General features: G+C 38.5%; 1 protein-coding gene across 1 annotated transcript in view; it reads left to right on the plus strand.

Annotated features, from left to right (window-relative positions):
• EHBP1 (EH domain binding protein 1) overlaps positions 1-22,211 on the plus strand; it is a 222,839-nt gene that overhangs the window by 155,269 nt on the left and 45,359 nt on the right. Inside the window, 3 exon segments of the mRNA XM_009282606.2 lie at positions 538-1,452; positions 3,396-3,539; positions 20,293-20,440. Coding sequence (XP_009280881.2) covers positions 538-1,452; positions 3,396-3,539; positions 20,293-20,440 — 1,207 coding nt within the window.

Here is a 22,211-nt window from a genome sequence, read left to right on the forward strand (position 1 = left end):
CCATCCTTAGTTGCTTTTTTCTGGTCTAACTCTTACACTTTATTTGCTTGTTTCCTGCTACTTGAGTGAGAACCATTTAAGATATTGGTAGGTTTTCTTAGTGCAAACAGAAGGGTTTTTAAGTTGCAGTTTCATGAACAGTTTTTTACTCATGAAAGTGGCATAATTTTGAGTAACCAAAGATTTTAGTATAGTATGATATGGTAGTACATTAAAAATATTTAAAACAATGCCATTTGAGCGTCTTATTCTCTGCTCATATTCTCTCAATTTGCATCACTATGAAGATACCCTGGAAGATATCTAGAAGCCATCAGGAAAATTCGAGTTCAGACTGGATTGTGCAACAAAAAATAGTAACTACTGTAATGAAGCCAAAAGAATAATAAGTAATAGAGTTGAACCCATACTGTTCCTGTAATATTGGATATGTTTTATGCTTGCTTATTTTGACTGTAACTTCCACTTGCATTCTTGAAATGTTATGATATGTAAGAAACTACCACATTGTAATCTTTATTTTGTCTGTTTTTAAAGGCATATGATGGGTTTGCCAGTTTAGGAATATCGCGATTGCTGGAACCTTCTGACATGGTTTTATTAGCGATACCTGACAAACTGACTGTTATGACCTATCTCTATCAAATAAGGGCACATTTCTGTGGCCAGGAATTAAACGTGGTTCAAATAGAGGAGAACAGTAGTAAAAGCACATATAAAGTGGGTAACTATGAAACGGACACAAACAGTTCTGTCGACCAGGAAAAATTCTATGCAGAGCTGAACGACCTGAACCGGGAGCCTGAGCTGCATCCACCGGACAGTGCTTTGGCAGACTTTGCTTCTCAGGACGACTCCGTATTTGTAAATGACAGTGGTGTTGGCGAATCTGAGAGCGAGCATCAGACTCCCGATGACCATTTAAGCCCAAGCACAGCTTCCCCTTCTTCTCGCAGGACTCGAAGTGACACGGATCCACAAAAATCCCAGCAGAGCTCTGGAAGGACTTCTGCGTCTGAAGACGTTGGGAAGTGTAGCAGTACAGATACAACGCAAGCGCAGCCTACATTTGGAAGGAAGAAACTGCTGATAGCCGACACTTTAGACTTGAGTGACTTGGCACATGTCAGTGATCAAAAAGAGGATGCATCTCCCACAGTTGCTTGTGAAGATAATGACAAGAAGAGACACCAGATCTCAGGCAGTACCATTGGTTTCTCAGAGCAGGAAAAGCTGGGATGTATAGGATCCACAGAGAGCACAAGAGCAGATCCTGGTTCACCTGTCACAAAGCCAAGTTTATCTCCTACTTCTAAGCTTGGATACTCCTATAATAAGGATACAGATCTTGCAAAGAAACTGCATGCTTCTCCGAGGCAAACAGAATCTGATTCTGACAATGATGCCAGAACGGCTTTAAGTCATGCAGATCAAACTGCAAAAACAGCCCAGGTAAGAAATTTAAACTTTCTGTATGCCTGTGAGTCAGGATGGAGGTGCTCTTTAAGTTCTTTCTCCATGTTTGTAGTTTACACCATATCTTCAGTATAAATGGCAAGATGGGCAGTGTATTTTTATTGCTGGGCAATACTTCGACTGAAAGTAGGTGATGCTGAAAAAGAGCCATTACATGAAAAATTCATTTATAGGAATTGTCCTGCTGTTAATCTTTCCAATCTCTCTCCAGTTAAAGGAAGTAATGTTGTATTCTCAACCAGCTCGAAGAAGATGGTTTCAAGGCTTTTGGCACCTTTCTTCTGAGTATTGCATGCTGAAGCAGAAATTGGAAAATCAATTCATTGATCCATATTCAAAAAATGTAAAGTTTTTGAATACCTTAAAATATACGAAACATATTTCCAAATCTTGTCTGAGAAACCACATGGCTGTGTGAACATAGCCCACAATGGTGAGGCAGAAGCTCCAGAATATTGTTATGCTGTTCACTGAGGGACCTCGAGCGCATTACTTAACCGCAACATCATTTTCCTTTCTATAAAGATAAAAAGGATATGCCCACCTACCTTGCAGATTTATTGAGAGGATGAAATTTGAATATTATATAAATGCTGGGTATTATCAGTAAATAGTATCATCACAAAAATATGTAAAAAATGTTATCAGCCCTGTTTACAAAAATGCCAAAGCATGCTTATAACTTTATCCCTGTGAAGAGCTTTCTTGAATTTTGGCTTTGTTCAGCTTTGTGCCGTTAGCTCTGATAAGAAAAGAATATAGCCAGTCTTTTGGTAGTGTGGATTGCTTCAAATATTTTTACATTTTCGCCTGAGCAAGCATCATAAAGATTCATTTTATTGCAAGAGAAGCAGTCCGTGGGTGGGTGATAGTGGCCAAATATTAGTTCCATAGCCAGCTAATTTCTTTCCTTTAATTAGTGAAGTCCCATGAAGTTTCTCTTTGTCATCATCTTTGTGTACTGGATGAGAAAGGAACAATTTGGCCCATACAGAGTAATAGAGCAGGATGAGACAGGATGTCTTCTCTACAAAGATTTTCACGTGCAAGGTGTAATAGGCCAAGAAAAAGGAAGAGATGGCTTTAAAGACAGTTCCCTGTTGTTAATCTTCTGTGCATTTGCACATGGTAATAAAATCTCAGATGTGAGCCTCAATCTTAACCTTGAACACTCAATTGATGGTTAGAGTCAACCACCTCAATTTCCACGTGGTTGTTGCAAGAGCACAACCTGCAATATCTGTCCCAGCTCTACCTCTGTAAAGGCCTAGAGACACATTTTCCCAGAGTCTTCACAGTTGACCTTGACTAAGAAGTCAGCGCTTGGGAGTATATATGTATGGGAGCTGCTCATGTTGCCTATGCAGAAGCCCCCCTTCTATTATTTTTACTCTACAATATAATCAGTTTTGTATGAAGAAGGGACTTTCTTGTGGATATTCATAAATGAAGTAGAAGCAGATATTTTTGCAGGTGTCTTTGCCTTGTACCCAGCCTCTTTGTGTTCAATTTAGGTTATAAATGAGCGATACCCATATAAGTAGTCAACAAAGCATTATATTTGCATACATATTAAAGTAAATAAGTAAACACATAGCACATTTAACATAGCTTCCATGAAGCCAATTATTTGTTTTCCACAGTTGCAGTTTAAAGGCATTAAATGTTGATAGAAATTAAGTTTTAAGGGGAGGGGAGAGAACTCTTATTTACATTATAAAGGCCTATGACTTTTTTAATTTTACATTTTGATCATCTTTACTTTTCATTTCTACAGAATGCTCTGTCCCCTCATGAAGCTGTAATCCATGTGACTCCTGACCTTCATTATATAGGAAGGCTCCTGGCTATTAACTACTGTATAAACATTAAGTACCCTGAGGCTGCCTTGCTGTTAATTATATTTCTTTATTTTTAAGCAACAAATGTTGTCAAGACAGGAAGAACTTAAAGAACGAGCAAGAGTTCTGCTTGAGCAAGCAAGAAGAGATGCAGCTTTAAAGGCAGGGAATAAGCAACTAACCAATACGATCATCCCAGCCCGCAATAAGCAGCTGAATGATGTAAGAAATATTGGCCACTATGGCAGTTTACATAGTTAAAATTTATTGTATGTGCATATGCTTTTGTGGGGGCATGTCCTTGCAGAATATTTCTTTTCCACGCTGAATTGCTCTGATGTGTTGCGTACCCTTCGTTCACTTCTGAAGCCTGTTTCTCCTGCTGTTTTGGTGAACAGAAAGATGCCTTAGACTTCACTGGAAGCAGAGGTCTGGGAGCACCTTCTTTGATTGGCACTGCAGTTTCTAATGGAATGAAAAACAAAAGTTACTTGTTAAATGATAGTGAAGTAATTTATGCTTTTTTTGATTACTTCTCTTTTTTCAGTTAATGTAAATGCATTCCCTGAGCCTGTGATGTCAGCTACTTGCTGCTTCATAAGTGTTGTTGCAGTGAATGAAGCTGCTTGTGACAGTCTTGTAAAAGAGTTGATGGAACAATTCCTTTTTATCACCAAAGTTGATTATGCTGGTGAGATGGGAAAGTGGAGCTGGGGAATGAGCTCCAGTGTTGAAGCAGCCACAGTTGCACCTCCAGTGGCCTCCGTGGTGACCTGGAAGGATGCATACTCTCTGGAGATGAAAGCTAATTAATTTTTATGCAAACCTTTGCAGTGCGGGTTTTGTGATTCTGACTATTGCGCATTACAGACTGTACTGGCAACTGAGAATGTAAATGTAACCGAAAAATAATGATACAGAGAAAGGCTTGAATCTTTACTGATTCACATCTTTCAGAGCCTAGTCCTGAGGGGCAGATTCTGCTTTTTACATAAATGGGATCAAACAATCAAAAAATGAGTACAGTGATTTACATGTCTCATTTCATTCTCTTAACTGTCTTGGATCCATGCTGTACTTTTTTTTTCTTAACAATTCCTCTCCCCAAACTGACACTTCTTTTTTCTTCAAAATATATTCATATATGCAGACAAGTCTTATTTGTATAATGATAACTTGATGATATATATGCAATTTTTTCATTACGTTGTATTTAAGTTTTTCCTAGATAAGTATATTTTAGTATAAATGTCACTTCAGATTTTTTTTAATTAGTTTTTCATAAAGCAAACCGCGTTAGAGGAGGGATACTATAGGCAACTACTCAGGCAGGAACAACTGTAATTAACGTTGCCCAACATTTTTTATTACAAGCTCCTATTTTCAAAGGTTTTACAACTTTGCTAGTATTTCATTGTTTGAGCTGAAATTTTCCCCATCAGCTTTCTGCCTCAGGGTAGTATTTATATTTTTTTTTTACTTCAAAATGAGAAGTCATAATGTAGAGTCATTAGTTACTTTTGAAAATCTTGTCTCGCAGGCCTTGCTGTTACCACTTTACATTTGTCATATGAGAACTATGAGTTACTGTTTTCTTGGTAAACAAGTGAGAACAATATACAGTGTGTGGGGTTATATTGCTGCTTGAGGTCAACAGAAGGGAGGAAATTTCCAAGTCTGTTCCATGGTCATAAATACAGGTTACTTGGTATGTGCTTGCCTGATTTGTTTTGGTAGAAGTCTTTCTTGAAAAAAAAACAGTGTTCCTGTTTCTCCTCTAAGCATAGAGCAAATACCTTAGACCTTCTTCAGCCTAAGCCTTACCCTTCCTCTGGTAGAACCAGTACTGTGTTATTTTTTTCAGTAATCATATACTCTGGGCTTGCGTGTCTTTTTTTTTAATTTTTCCCCTTCCACTTTTTTTTTAAATCTCTGTTGTCTCTTTATTGACCACTAACTGGCCCCATGAAGTACTGGCTGTTTTCCCATGACATGTCCATTCTCTTGGCTGTTTACCCCTTTTTCTTGAGTCTTCTTTCTTGCTGCATTGTGCTTCCATCTTCTCATGTTTGTGCTCTGGGGTTAGGCCCATGTCAGTATTTTCACTTGCTTTACTTTTTTTTTTCTTTTTAACTCAGAAATTGATGAAGTTGTGGGAGCAGAAGATTAAGGCACTGAATTTGCTCATATACCTGTTAACTCAATGCCATTTTCCTCTAAGTCACATATTTCTCGTTGCATCCCAAGCTGCATCTTCTTCCCCTTCTTTAGTTTGTGTTTTCTTGTTCTCTCCTCTCTCTCAGACTGTATTTCAGCTGTCTGCCCTGGCCATTTCATCTCCCTTTCTTCTCATTTTTAACTTTTCTTTCTTAATACCCGCTCTCTTTACTCTTTCTTCCCTTAGACATCTTCCATTCCTGTTCAACCCAACTGATTTAGTCCTGTCATTCTCTGCTTACTTCCTCTATTTGTATCCTATTAGCCCCTTTTCTCCCATTTCTTCCCTACTTGCACCGTGGTAGAAGTTTTTCCACTGTTAGGTCTGCTCATTTGGAGCTTCTCAGAAGCCTGCAATCTGCAAGCTGTATGCATGCCAGCCTGTACGGAGGTATGCAAGCCTGTAGGCAGGTATTTGAAGTTAAGAAGAGACTGCATTGATCAGAAACTCCTTGAAAACATGCTCATGGTTTGGGAGGATCATAGATATGTCCTTAAAATTGATGCAGCCTTTTGGAGACTAGAAGAATTAGCTTAAGAGCTCTGTGAACAGAGTTACTGATCCCCTCATGGATCCTTTTCTCTATGGTAGATTTATAAACAGCTCAGCCTTTCTGCTTGCTTTCTTGATGTAGGTGTGCATGTAGTGACTCTTTTACAAGATGCTTCTGTCATTTCCAATCTGGTGTAGCAGCTGTAATCACTTAGCTTTTAACCAGGAGAGCCTTTTTATTAGCTTACTCATTTTTATTTAACTCACCTTTTCTCATGATGAATATCACAGGGCTAGAAGGGACATATCTGCTCCCACCAGATGCTGTAAAATATCAGCCTGTAGTGATGGTTGTTAGCAGCGGCAGCTTGGCTGGAATGAGGTGTTGGAAAGGCGAGGAGACTGGAGCTGGTCTGTGCAACCTAACTGGCAAAGTGACAGGCTAGAGAGGACCACAACAAGTGGGAAATACTTGGGAGTCACAGAGCTAAAAGGTCTTTCCAGCAGGGAACCCTCACTTGCAGAATGTGGAGTGGAATCCGTAATTCTTGAATCTCAGTATAACTCCGCTGTCAGCAAATATCTGTGAAAGCCAGCGGCAAAACGCTTGTCTTATTCTCCTTTAATGACTGGTCCACATAAAGAATGGAAATTTACTGCAGCTGTCGTTTACTCTGTAAACTCAAATGGCTATGGTTATGGAGTCAGTGTGATTACAGAGAATGGAATTAGGAGTTAAGAAATGCACAGGCAACTTTAATTAACCTCCTTTGTGTATATGCATTATGATGCAGTCTTGTGATCACATACTATTTTCCCCAAAGCAATTGTGTCTTATTTAGCTCAGAGGATTGAGGTGATATAGAAGGCTGTTTGTCCAGAGGACCTCTGTCCTTTCGCTTGCAGAAAATGAAAGGTGTGCGGCAAACGAAGCAGGGATTGCAAGGAGCAAAAAGATGAGGTCACGGTTAAGGTGCTTGGAAGAATTAAATGTAATGCTGCCTTTGCCTCAGAGTTCCTGATCAGTACTGCTAAGTCTTTTGAACCAAACTTCCTCCTAGTGGTCATTAATTGTGTATCCTTCCTTTCCAGATTGCCATTTGAGGTGAAGGTTTGATTTGCAGAGGTATTGAGCATCCAGGTCTGTCAGGGAAATCACTTGGATCTGTGCTTGAGGCACATAAAGGGCTGCATAAAGCTTAGTATACTGAAAAAAACCCAGGTAATAGGCTTCCCAGAGTGAGCACCCAGTGTTAGATCCTTTTAGCTGGATCTCTCCATCTCAGTTCCCATCCGAAGAACAGGGTAATAACATCACCACGGGGTGTTGTGAGAAGGGAATGTGATTAAAGCTTTTGAGGCACTTAAATACCGTAGTGATGAGCACTGTAGAAAAGCCCTTGAAGAAATTAATAATTCTGTCCACAGAGCAAGATTTGAATATTGTGGAGTAAAGAATGGTGCTACATACTGATGGGCCTATGTATTGAACAGTGAAAATAAACCAAAGTATTGGTAGAGCTGGGTAGAGCTCAGATCTGGGCTGAATATCAGGGCATAGTAAAAGTAAAAGGTGGTGCCACGACAAGGGTCTATTCTAAAGGATACAGAGCGGGATGAAAATTAAGGTTGTGCTCAGTAGTTTTATTTCTGGTATCTCCTAAATCATGTGCAAATTCTTTTAACTTGTTTTTGCAAGGTAGATAGCTTTAGCAGAGAATGCTGTATAGCATGAAATTAATGAAAAATAGTGCTCATCTGGCAAAGGATGTGTTTTTCTTCCTAACGCGGGCCACAGATTGTTCCTGAAATTATTTGGGTTTTGCTGGAGCTAAGGATTCCTCCTTGGTGAATTTAGGTGCAGGACTAGGCCCCTCGTATGGATTCAGCCAAAAATTTTGCATATTTAGGATCTAGCATATGTTCTGGGATGCAGGAGTTCAATAGCGTGATACATGGAGGGAATCGCTCTGTCTTTTGCCTCTTGTGAAATAGGAAAGTAGTAATTCTTTTTTCACAGCAGCATTCTGAGGATGACTACAGTAAAAATTGTGAGGGACTCAATTTATTCAATAAGTATTTAAAACCAACTTAATAAACTGAAGGGGTGTTTCAGAGAGCAATCCTGCTGCTGCTACTGCTGTGCTTAAATGCAACTGTTGCTAGCCTGCTTTCTGTACAGAGAAAGATTTGGTTTTACTTATCTCTGCTACCATTATTTCATATTTATTCAAGTTGAATGACAGCTATAGCTGCCTAAATATAAAAAAAAAGTTTGAAAGAGCAGTGGGGACTATATTCAGCTTTTGTAGTAGAATTTGCAGATACGAAGTACCTCACCAAAAAGCTGTTACCTCCAAACATGCAAACACTGTCTGTATACAGAGGGCAGCAGGAACGGGCTATGCCATGAGATTGTTTCTTTCTGCTCAGAATATTGCTTTTTATGACTTCCTTGCTCAAAGGACTTGTTGCAGCTGTATCTAATTCATGTTTAATAAGCTCTTTCTACTTCAGGTGTCAATCTGTATTGCCCATTACTTTTCATTTTCATAAATATTTGAGTGCAAAATGGTAACTTTTTTTGCATCCACAGTGGACTACTGGAAATGGAAGTCTTTTTAGAAAAGCTTCAGAAAGTGACAAAATCTGAAAGGAGATGAGTTTGTATACTCTTACTTTAATTTTGATTTCATACATTTGCATGGATATGGGATATGCCAGCTGCAATAAAATGAAAATAAAGCATTATTTTAAATGCTCAGAAAAAAGCTTTAATAAATGGTCCCATTTACTGATCATGTCCTGCAATAATCTGCTGCCCCTCTGAGCTAATAAACTCCTAACTGTCCTGCTCTAAAATGTGACCGAAAAGTAAACTCTAGTCAACGTGACCAGAAGTGGTACAGAATGCAAATTCAGAGTAGACAACAAAAATAGGATATTTTAATTTGATTGAAAGATGCCTTAAACTCAAGTTAGCATTGCAAGTATTCTTTCCTCCAAATATTTTAACAGGTTCTTGAAAATGAGTACCGGATAGCTTTACTCAGTAATTTTTATTTCTACATGAAACCAGAATCCTTACTTCTGTTGCGTTAGGAAAGGTATCTAGCTCATCAGTGGATTTTTTTTTTTTTTTGTAGTCTCCTCAGTTGGAAAATAAATGTCTGTGATTGAGGTGGTAATGTTAATTAATTTAAGGAAACACTCCCACGTTATTCCCATCTTGTTTTTCTTAAAAAACAAAGAGAGAAAAACTGATCTTTATTAATTAAACATCTAACATGAATTTATTGAGGTGTAGAACTTTGCAGATGGCAACCTTGCTCTTTTAATATTAATTGGAAAATATTGATTGAAAAAAGACTAGTCTGTCATGCTGATAATTGTGACCAGATTTAGATATGATCACTAGATCTTCCTGAGATTACAAAGAAGCAGTTACCATCTAACTGGTAAAAAGATTGAACATTATTTTGGTAATCCCTGAGCTTTGGTAACTTATTCCCTGTTGTTAATTTGTATGTCTTGTCTGTATGCCACTATAAAGTGGTTAAATACAGTTTAAGCTGATAAGACTATGCTGTATAGTATTTACATTTCATGAGCATTCCAAGTTCTATAGCTGTTTTAACAATATACCTTTCTTTAAATGAAAGTTAGACCTGCTGACTGAACACTTCAAAACCACAACTGAACTCATATTTACTTCTTTATAACGACATGGGAAGCTTGAGATAGCCTGATCTCATTTCCTTGATGGCAAGAACAAACAAGTTGTTTTATTTAACGTTACTCAATACATGAAAAATAAAAATAATCTGTAACTTTCCAAGAAGGCTCTACATCTTTTGACTTCATATTTGATCTATTTAAGCACTTTCCTACTATGAAGTTGTGATATTTCACTGTACAAAAATACTGCTAGAGACAACTCCCTGACGTAGCTGGGAAAATAAATCAATTAGTGCAAGTAAACTAATTTCTAAGAAGAATTAGTATGCACTGTCAGTTTTATACCAGGAGGGATTTCATGAATAAAGTGTAACCTTTGATAATGCAAGACGAATATTACGCAGTTTAAGTTTTAGATATAAGTGCGTGAGATTCTCAGCTGAATTTTATTACTGTTATTTCCATAAGCTGCATCTGTTTATACCACTTAAGCATCCGGCCTAAATATATAAATACACGGTTATTTATTATGTGGATGTAAATTCAAGGTGCTGCATAGTCTGCAGCCGTAACATTAACTTGCATGCTCACAGAAAATAGGCTGTCAATTTATTAACTGAATTTTAAAATCGTCTGAACAACATTAGTTCAGAAACTTAAGCATCTTCTATCCGTTTATAAATATTAGCAAAAAAAAGGTCTCAGTGTTTCAGAGCTCTCCCTTTGTGTACGAAGCGAGGCCCGGGTTTCTTAGCATCTGGAATGCTCTTTTTCTATCACTGCTAATAACTGTGGACGTTTTGTGTGTGGATGTTCAGTACACGCTGTTGTGAATCCCAGGATGATATCGCCATTACTTAGAGCTGTATTTTGCATTGCCTATTCTGTTATTGCTCAGCATGCACAAGGGTAGAGTTAAAATCTTTATTCATTTCATTTTAAAATGTTTCTTTTGTTCTCCTTATCATGTTCTGGCTTTCCCAAGGATATATGCCTTGAACGAAAAGTCACATGTGCATTACTAATTGTGTGCCATTGTATTTACAGTTCCTAGTGGTGGCACTGTGAAGCTACTAATTCTTTTGCTTCACTTGATGTAAAATAATCTGAGTGTCTTTGATAGCAGTGAAACAGTATTAATTGTTTTGTACATTTCTTGGTCACTCTTCTTAGGTGGTCTTCATAATCTATTAGAACTTTCAGCCAGATTTTTGTAATGTCATGCCTCCAGCAGTGATTAAATTGGTAATTAATGAACAGTCCTTGGCAACATAAACCACATCCCGTTAATTTTCCCTTTTGAGTTTTTAGAAGTTGTCGTCTCTGTCAGAAAGCGTTGCGCCACCTTGCTACGGCCCCTTGGCATGAAACCACGACGACTTGATTTTTTGCAGCCATTAGTAGATCAGAGCAGTAATTTCACAGTATTTTGGTCAGGGTAATTATAGTACCAAGTACCGAGTAGAGTTGGGAATTCACACAAGAAGTCCAGAAATACAAGGTGAGCTTCCTTGTGTTCACTGGGACGTTATGATTAGTTTAATTGGGCTTTGTTTGATTTCAGCCGCAGAGACTCTTTGTGCCATGGCACTGCAGCGACTTTCCACTTTAGTGTTTCTGACCTGCATTGACAGGAACTGGTGCAAAAATGAACTCTTTGAAGTGGGACTCTTTGGAGAGGGCGACTAAAAAAGGGGAAAACTGATGTGCGAATAGTTTACTGTAGCAAAGCTCGAAACTGGACCGAATACTCTGTGTTTTGCGGGTGATGTGATGCAAGTTCTTTTATATTTTCAGCCAGAATGGATAATATTTCTGCTATGTTCGTGCAAATGCTTAGTAAATTACTGCATTTAAAAACGCAATCTTTTTTTAATCGCTGGCTTTTATATAGCACCTGCTGTTCTACCTTCCTTTGAAGATACAGTCGTTTCTCCCACCAGAAATACTGCGAATCATCTCTTTAGTCCTGCAAACAAATCTGGGCGAATGCATTAATGAGACTGCAGCTGCACTTAGTAGTTCACATGTCACAAAATAGTAGGTAAAGGCATTCATACTTGAGTGACTGACTATAGGTGTAGCGGCCTTCAGCAGTACATTGTGCACATTAAAGTTTAAATAGTCACTTGCCTGTTGGCTTCTGAATGAAAGGACTGTCACTGGTCACTTCTCCTGAAGCCTTAATGAAACCAAATAGTTTGCTACGAGTTTGGGCCTAACCATTGGGGTGTTTCATGCAGTCTTGTCAGTTGATGTTCATGAATTGACTTGAACGGAGATCAAAGTGTTTCTCAAAATGGAGAAGCGGGGAGAGAGACAGCTCCTTCAATTGCACCACAAGAGCTAATCAAGCCATCAGTTCTTTATGCACTCTGCATGCCTTTAGAATTTAATACCCAATGGTTTGTCAGGACAAATTGAAATTCGGGGGTTGGGGGGGGTGTCCCTCCTCGGCCCGCTGCAAGTAAAATACGCGCTTCACTCTTCTGGAGGCTCATTTTGATAAATTTTATAATTCAATGTAAAACTGCAATGTTGATTAAATATTTGGGGTTGAAAAAAAAAGTTAAGGTAAAGGATTCAATGGGCATTATACGCCTTAGTGCTGATTAAAGATCCAGGTTTATAAGCGAAAGAGAAACTAAACTCAGTGTGATTTTTTTGTTTCTTTGATTGCTAATGAACTTTTTTGCTGAAACATTTTAAAATGGATTCAGAAGATAGTTTTTTTCAGTGTCAGTTAAAACAAAGTCATGTGAAAATGCCTCTCTCTCCCCCTCCCTCCCTCTCTCTCTTTTTAATTGATATGATTTAGGCAGAGGAAAATGGTAAGGGGGATTTTTCTATTGCAGAAGCAATTTTTAAGGGATTTAGTCTATTTTAGCCTGAAGGTCTTCACACTAATGAGAGCACTTAAGTTACGTCCAGGCGTTGATTAGACAGCTCATCTATCAACTGGAGCATGAGAATTTGTATTTTAGGTACCTGTTATACATTATAAATGTATATGATTTTTTTTATTACTTTAGACTTTATTTTCCATAAATTTTTAATTACTTTCTTTCACATCCAAGGTGGCTGTAATGCAGCTGACAGAGCACAAATGGTAGCACGGAAATACTCTACATTTGATGAGAAATAACATCAAAACTGCATCTGTAGAAATTGGCGTGCTGAATGCGAATTGCTACCCAGATACCAGATACTGACAGAGCACAAATGGTAGCACGGAAATACTCTACATTTGATGAGAAATAACATCAAAACTGCATCTGTAGAAATTGGCGTGCTGAATGCGAATTGCTACCCAGATACATTCCTTAAACTGCCACGAGCCCCCTTAAAGTCGAAATACATTTATTCAGGGAACATGGAATTATATATATTAAAAAATGCCCAACCACCACCCCCCCAAAAAAAAAACTGTGAATGCTCTCTCTACCTGTAGGTTTTTTGCCGTGTTTAAAACACAACAGCATCTTAATTATTTTCTGAACCATTCTAAAAAGCACAGCTTTTGTAACTTTTTGACATTTCAGGTTTAAAAAAAAAAAAATTAAAACGTTGCCACCAGCCTGCACTATGAGCAGCCTGTAATAACAGTTAAAAAAGCTTTCTGAACTATTTGACAAGATTTCTTAGTGCTGAGGCCATATGCTGTAGCCTTTAAGCTATTTCTTCCTATCAGTTTCATTATCACCTGCCTCTGAGTCTCCAATATCATCAGTAAGCACATGCAGAATCATAATTATGCCATGTACAAGTTCTTTGATAACATGTACAGTTTTCTTCTTAATTCTTTATCAAATGCATTGATCGTGGCATGTGTGCATTGATCCAGGTCCACCATCTGGCTGTGTGTGATAAGCACAGTGGCATCTTTGCATTTCCACTGTCATTCATTGCGCTACAATTTGGCTGCAGGGGAGTAGTGGCTGGGATTAGCCCTGTTCTGCTACTTACTTGCATTTTAAGTTGACACCTCTACAGCGGCTCAGACCACATTACAAACTGAAACACATACGCACGACTTAGTGATGTGACACTCCTCAATAAGCTTACTCCACTAGCTACTCAACAATCTGTAATTGGATTTGTAGGAATAACAGCAAAAGATTTCCTAAGAATTGCTGGGGACAGAAGGTGAAGTTTTCTCATTATTGGCAAAAGGCTAGGTATAGATCCTAGGCGATTGGTATTTTCCATTAAAAACAAGCTGCCAGCAGTTTGCAGGACATTTTCAAAAAAAAAGCAGCAAAATAGGATCCAGGGAGGCATAAGGTTTGCACTTGTTCTATCCATTCTCATCACATGCAAGCGGACTGGGATCCCGCCACCCTCCTCCGAAAATTAAGAGAAGGTGGGGGGGGGGAAACAACTTTCGGAGGCGCCCTGCAGCCCGCTCTGCTTTGTTCTGCTGGGAGTGAACCGGGAGCATTCCTCAGGAGGGCACGTCCTCCTCCCTCGGCGCGGGGTTGCCCGCCCAAGAAGGAAGCTTCCCAGGGTGGCAGTCTGAAAGATGCTGCTCTCCAGCTTACACATCCCATACACTTGCCAAAAGTCTTTGTTTCATAATGCCACTTTTTTTTTTTTTTAAATTATAAAGTCAAGTTTACACAAGAGAAAATCCCTTAAGTGGAGCTCGACGAATGTTGACTCCTACAATGAGTAAGCAGCTTCTTTAACATCTGTCTGTAACTCGGCTGTGGAAAGGCACAGAAAATACCATCTTTAGACTTATTGATCTCAGATGGGACATTATGCCCTGTCTGGATGATGGCACTATTTCAGAATATTTCTCAGCCTGCACGCTGAAGACCTTGTTTGTGGGTAATGCCAATAGCATTGACAGTCATGGTGACAGGCGTAACAAGCTTCTGGATCCCGACGCCTTAGGTGATTGTTGTCCTTAATTATACTCCCCAGATGAGGGAGAGCACAAACTTGCCTAAGCAGAGAAAATTCCAGGGAAGAAGTTAGCAGAGGACTTTGTTGCTGCTTTTGGTTCAGATCGACTTTCTCGATGATCTTTCTTGGGAGCCCCATTGGTAGGCAAGGCTGCCCTTGCATTGTTCGCCGGGAGAGCGCCTCACTCTTAGTATTGGTGCAGGGGAGCGAGAAGAGAAGGAAAACAGAAAGTGTATTTGGAATTAGATATTTCAGCCTGTCCTTAAAACTTGCTGTAGAGCCAAGTGCAGTCTGAAATAGAAATGCTTGCCTTGATCGTTGTGTAGATGTGCAGCTCCTAAAGGGTTAAACGGGTTAAATCTTATTTATCTGAATAGAACTGCAGGGCTGTTTTGCAGAATGCTCTAGCACAAATACCTATGGTTCACTTTGACGTTACAATTTTTTTGTTGGTTTCTTTACTTTAAATACTTGAACTGTTAGACCTTTTACTTTTTTCTCTGAGAAAGATGTATTTGTACCAGATTAGAAAAGCTAAACTGTTTCTTTACATTGAATAATCAGCCTGTCATGACAAATCTATCTCCTTCTGCATGAGTAGGTGCCAGTTTGACTAGCTTCTTTTAGGCTCACACTGGGTTTTAAGCTGGATCCATGTGCATGACTGGCAGTGCATTTGTTGGGCCAGATCTAAGGAGCCAGAGAGCGTTCAGCTCCTTTTTGCCTACAAAAGAGCAGCCAGACAACCAGCAAGAGGCCTTGGATGTAGCACAAGGTGATACTTACTTAGTCAGCCATTCTTTTTTTCAAATATGTATTTTTTTTTCATTCAGTAAACTAAGAGTTTCTCAATTTCACGATGACACAAGGAATTAAATTATCAATGGATTGTTTTTCTACAGCCAGCATTCTTCACACCAGAAATACTGTACCAAGTGAATTACAGGTTTTCCAGAACAACATAGATTATATTAAAAAAAGAAATAAAAATAAAAAATTGCTGGCTAACATTTCTTTAAAAAAACCTCCTAGGTTTAAGGAGATGTTTTCCATTTTACAGCCACACAACCCCATTTTATTGTGAATTTTGGGGGCTTTTTTTTCTTAAAGGGAACAGCTTTGTTAAGACATTGTTTGCGATTCTTCCAGTTTTAGACTTTGGGCTGCTTCTGTTTTCATTCTGTCTTGTCTCATTAGTCCATCAGTGCCATAGATCGTAAGCCAATAGCTGCTTCTTTATGACAAGTGATTTGATACTTTTTGTGATACACATTCATGAAAAAATATTTTCAAGCTACATACAGTTTATTGGTAGTAAGGTAGCTGATATAGACACCAGGCAGAAGGCAGAAAATGTCTAAGATGTTTATGTCTGTCTTTGCTGACCACTTCCTACGATCTGACTAGCCACAGAAATCCAAAGCCAGTGCACTTTTGTTTATGTCGAGTGTTCCCTGCTTAGCAATTCATATCTTGCTCACTACCTGTGTATTTTGAGCTGTTCTGAAACAGTAGTAGAGACCAAACATAAATGTGGTCCCCAGGGTGATCAAAGATTTAATCTGACCAGATGGGACAAACTTGAGAAAGATTTTGACTTTCCACTCTGTTTTGCAACAAGAAAGGCTGATTTTTTTTCTCCCGTCTTTTCTTTGTTAGAAAAGGCAGAGATCAGGCCATCCCCAGAGAAATGAGCAGGTGTGGCCATTTACAAGCATGTCTGGTTATATTATAAACCAACATAAGAAAAGTTTGAAATGGTTTGAAAAGATCTGCTAAACAGTTTTAATGTTTCATCCCAAATCCTATTTACTCAAACAAGAGCCGATCAAGGTCACAGTAAAACCCAGCCTGCCCAAACCTTTAAAGCTCGTGTAATTTTATTTTTTTTTTTATTTTTTTTATTCTGTCTTCTCTACTAACTGAATAGGTACATTTTGGTAATCCTTGCCTCTGGACAAGCACAGAAGTCTTTTTCTTTCTGAATGGCTAATAACAGAGCCGTTCTTTCTGTCTAATGATGAAAGAGGTGGCAGTCAAGTTCTTTCTCTTAGATGTACTGTGCACTCAGGGCAGACCATGGACGATTTTGAAACCTACAGCTATGGGAGTCACTCCCCCTCATAGGTACAATTCTGGTTTAATTTTGTTGCTGTGGAGTATCACTAATTGACCACTTTTTTTTTTTCCCCAGTCCATGGACATGGTAAAGAATTTTCTTTTTAAACACCAAATAAATGCAGCTCATGGGATTATATTTTTTTACAGGGAGAGTATAATACGTTATCAGACTTTTGGTGTAAACTCAGTTTGGATCCTCCCAAAATTCTGCCACAGGATGACTGAAAATCCCTGGCAGAGGATTTTTTTTGAAAATGCGAGAAGATTGCAGAATCTTCAGTGATTTAAGGTTTTATGAGGGTGGTTGGGGTTTTTTTTCCCCTGCAAGACTCCACTGCTCTCAATATTTTACTGAGTTGGTCAGCTCTCAGCTTCTGCCGCCGCCAAGCGACATCGCTGGCCGGGTAATGATCTCGGAAACTGCCCCGCCAATGTTTCACATTCGAATTCACCTTCCCAAATCCACAGCATCATTTTTGGCCAAAGTAATGTCAGTCATTGCCGTCTGCGGCGAGTACAAAAGGGACCCCCTAATGGCAGCCATTTTTATTTGTTTCTTAAGATCCAAAGGCTGCTGAAAGAACAATTGGATAAAGTTGAGGATTGGAGAAGCTTGATTTTCTTGTTCCAGTGAAATGAAACTCCCGTCCTTTTTTTCTTCCCCTTCCCCTCAAAAGCCGGAGTCTGCTAGGGGGTTGTAGCTGTGTCAAAGCCGTTGGGATGCCACTGCTGATCACTTTAATTACTAGGACTAAGGAGGATAAAATTAAAAGTAGCACCATTGAAGCAGTGGAAGAAAGCTTGCCGAGATGTCGGTGAACTGTGAAATATAAAAATTGCATACCAATACATTTTTATAGGAGGGAAACAAGGAATTACATTACTTATTCTTGAAGAGTTTGTCCTTAAATGGTGAAGTTTTCCTCGCCGTGCATCCGCATGGCAGATTTTTAGACCATTACAAAGTATTTGGGGGAAAATAACAGAGCAAACTTCAATGTCTCTTTGGCATGTCAGGTTCATGTCAGAGGGTGAAAGATTTTACTGAGTTTTCTCTTCAACTGTACAGGAAAAAAATCACTGTATCTGTGTTTGCATGGTCCTTTCTTGGTGCAGAGCTTCTCTTCGTGTCTCCTTTTTTTTTTTTAATATCTATATTCATGCCTCCATACCTCTCCCAAGCGCTTTCCTTTCCAAAATCTAGGGGATTGATTTGCTGTTTAATAATTGTTCTGTACCTCAAAACTTAATCTACCTACCTTTTCTGCTCTCAGATTCATTGCTCCTTCCACCAGTGTTTCCTCTGCCGAGCTCAGTAACTGAGGGTTCAAATACCTGAATTGAATTTAAGCAAGAACTAGGCTGTTTTTTCTCTTGTCCGCTGGTGATGATTGGCTTAATCAGCACAAACACAAGCCACAATAATCTGTGTTTGCTTGGAGATCCCCAGGATGTTAATGACTATGCTAATAATTCAGGATACAAGTTCTCTTTCAGGAGGAGGGGAGAAAAGGAGAGCAGGGAATCAGCCTGCTCAGTTTAGGGCACATTTGCCACAAACACGTAACTGGCCTTATTTTAAACTACGTGGGCTATAGTAGATTAAATTGTTTGATGTTCAACCACATGGGAATCTTAATATAAATTTTGCACATTCCTTCTTAAAAGTCATTTAAATCAAACCCACAAGTTCCTATATCCCAGGAATTACAAATAGTAGAGATTTGAGCAGTTTTATGTAATGCAAAATTCAATGTAATTTATGTTACCAAATACCGTGGGTCGAAATAAAATCAGTTGCTCTATCAGTTGGCTGGCTAGAAATTAAATTAAATTGATCTATTATAGTGCATAGGAGCAGGGGGGAAGCTTTCTAGTTGTCTTTCTAATGTGTACTTTACCAAATAAGTTTTTGATAGAACTGTTGCTCTGTGCCTTCTGGGAAGTTAAAGGGTGAGAAAGCAAACAAAGCCAATGTGCCATCCCGCTGCCTTGCAGGGCCCAGGCAGCATTGTCTTTCTAGGGGAAGGACATTAGGAGAAAAGTAAATCAAGGCAATCTGATAGGGAATCAGGGTTCTGTCACTCAGAGACAAGATATTGTGCTGTGTCTATATACTTTGTTTACTGTAGGGTTTTATGAGTTGTAACCTGCCCATGCAAGCTGTTAATGAGGCTAAATCTTGCTGCTTGAGGATTGAATTACAGCACACCTCTGGGCTAATGGTTATAAACAGAAAGTCCCATTAGGGCTGCATTCTGATTCAGTCATTTGCATTTTTTCTATTGTGCCGAGAACAATGCTGAGTAAATAGCTACAAACAAACAATTTACATGGAAATGGCTAAAATGTACCTAATTAGTATTTTGCACTTGTTTTATTAATGATTGCTTAAACTAAATAGCACTTAGCAGCAGCTCTCACCAGCATCTGCAGGTGTGGGATGCTCAGTTTCTGGGTTGGTGGGAAGGCTGCCAGGACGACTGTCCAAAGTTAAGCAGTTTGTTATATTCTACTCCGTTCAGGTCAACTGCCTATACCTGGGTTTTATCCTGGTCATTATGTCACTAATATGAAGTTATCGGCAGATTTGACTTAAAGCCAAATGCTGACTTTGTTGCACTTTTAAGCATTTCTAATATTGAGGGGAGGGGGAAAACAGTCCTAACTTTGAAAAAATCATATTTTTAAGGTGAAAACTGAAATTGTTTTCCTTATGGTTTGATGGATTCTTATAGATATGTTTAAACACATCTTTCTGTTAATATTTTTTTAGTATGGTGGGTTAGTCTTTTCCAAAATTTCATGCTGTAGAACATTGCTCATTTATGTAACTGAAATATTATCGTGCTTCTAAGATAGTTACGAGCTTTAGTGGGACAGCACTATCTGGGATGGTTCCAGTATGATCTCTTTAATTACTGACTGAAGCCCTACTAGTAGGATGTTTTAAAGCGATGCAAAGTCTTTTCTGCTCTGGCATCTATTGTTCTTTCATTAATTTTCATTAGTTTATTTTTTTTTAAAAAAGAGGTATCCATTGAAGTCAAAGGATTAGATTCCGTTCCATGCCTCAGATTCGATGTCACTTTACACTTTGAAGTCAGCTTGGTGATTGGAGTAACCAAGAGCAACATCTGGCTTCTTATTTCAGTTCTATGAGAGAATATTACTCAAACAAGTAATTCAATTTAGTAAAACCATTTTTATAGCCAAGGTAAAACTTTTTGTAGTTATTACTTTGAGACAAAAGTGTCTGAGAATTTTCATCAAGGTACATAATTTTTTTTTTTAAGAACATAATTTATAAATGCTTTAAATTGAAAATAATTAGGTTTCTAATGCATTAATAATTTGGGGAATGCTTTAAAAAAAAAATCTGATTCATGGATGTCTTTAAAAATTGTGGTGTGACACCCAGCTGTAATCGAGCATCCTATTTATAATGTGGGCCAAGCACCATGCTGTAAACCAGTTACTATCATGATGATCAGATTGAGAATGAAATTGCATTTCTGTCTATTACTGAGTTGGCAACTGTTCAATATATCTTAGCAGCAAGATGAAGAGCGGCGGCGGCAGCTGAGGGAGCGAGCTCGTCAGCTAATAGCAGAAGCTCGATCTGGAGTGAAGATGTCAGAACTTCCTAGCTACAGTGAAATGGCTGCAGAAAAGTTGAAAGAAAGGTCAAAGGCATCTGGAGGTGAGCTGAGGAACCTTGTATCTTATTCCTATGGCAACCTAGAAACCAGAGACCTTTTTGGATATCACTTTTATTCATACTTCAAAATGTTGTTGTTCATCAGGTGCACATATCAAAAGACCTGGCCATAGATATGTTTCCTAAATCATCGTTGTGTCACTTAATTTCCAACAATTAAAAGAAAAGCATATATGTGATTGAAAAAAAAAAGATGTTATGTGAACAAGTAGCTCATATTGGCCCATTATTTACAGATTTGTCATTACCCACAGTTTTTTAGAATTTTATGATTGTTGGTTAAAATCTCTTCAATATATATTTTTATATAGGAGCATGGGCATAATTTTGGGGGAAAACAACATTAGAAATACTTAAGAAACTTTATTTTCTATTAAATGTGTTCAAAAGACTGCTTGGGAAGAGAATTTTAAAGGCGGCCCATGGGAGGTGGAGGCAACAACCTTTTGATTTTAAATGGCAGTTTTTTGACATACCACTTGCCTTCACAGGTTTTGAGTTGTAATATTGCTATAATGTTTTTAAACTGACTTTGAAATGTCATTAAAATTCATATACCTGCCAGTGCTACGAGCTGGAGTAATGTAGTGTCACTCAGACTCAAATGGGTGCTGAGCACACGTTTCAGTACAGGCTTCTTGCTCTTTTAGTGTCTTCTACATATTCTAAGGGGAAATTGTTTTTCTCATACTAACATGTAATTGTAAGCCAAAGTGTCAGGAAAATCCAACTTTACGTTCACAATGCATGTAGATTCAACAACAATATTTTTTTCTTCTCTACTACGTGTATTTTATATGCATATATATTTAAATATAGTCTTATTGCACCCTAAACCCTACACTTCTGTTCCATTTAACATCAAAGAGAAAAGCAGTTAGTTGTACGTCTCTCTTTGGGTCTGGTCTTCAGTTTCCTCTCTTCGCCCAGTAAACCAAGCTTGTCAACATAACTCTCTTTCATGATAAATAGGGAAACTACATCCTTGATGGGGAGGGAGTAAGCCAGGCTGAGCAAAATGGCACAGTACTTGTATATTAAGTAGACTATGGTGTTCTTCATCCCTCTTCACAAGTTATGACTTTCCATTCTATGTTATTTAATAACTTCCTCCTCACTGTTTTATCGTGCCTGTACATAGCTGTTCCTGCCATCTCTTCCCTCCAAGTAAGGTACACTTTCTGGGTATATCCTGAGTGCTCAGCTGGATAGTAGTTACCCTGTTTGTCGCAGTGACTCACTTGTAGTGTTGCTAAATATCCCAGTATGCTGCTTTCTGGGATCTGGCCTTCCCTGTTCATATTTTCCTCTGCATTTTGCCATTGCTCTTCCTGCCCTTCGTTCAGTTTATAAACAGTCTCAGAGGTAACTGTGCACTGTGCATATATATTTTTTTAAAAAGTATTTATATATATATAGATTGCATATGCACTCAGAGAGTTTCAGTGTTATTAAAGGAGGAGACAGTATCAGTACTGATGACAACTTGTTTATAGCTATCACCACTGTATCTGTTGGGTTTTATCCAGTATAACAATTTCACTGCTTTCTACTTTTGCATGTGCTTTGAATTATCTCCTTGGTTTATAGTTCCTACCTTGATTTTTCTTTGTATATAGATTGCATACGCACTCAGAGAGTTTCAGTGTTATTAAAGGAGGAGACAGTATCAGTACTGATGACAACTTGTTTATAGCTATCACCACTGTATCTGTTGGGTTTTATCCAGTATAACAATTTCACTGCTTTCTAC

The sequence above is a fragment of the Aptenodytes forsteri genome, unplaced genomic scaffold, assembly GCF_000699145.1.
Source record: "Aptenodytes forsteri isolate BGI_AS27 unplaced genomic scaffold, ASM69914v1 Scaffold582, whole genome shotgun sequence".
NCBI classification, from domain to species: Eukaryota; Metazoa; Chordata; class Aves; order Sphenisciformes; family Spheniscidae; genus Aptenodytes; species Aptenodytes forsteri.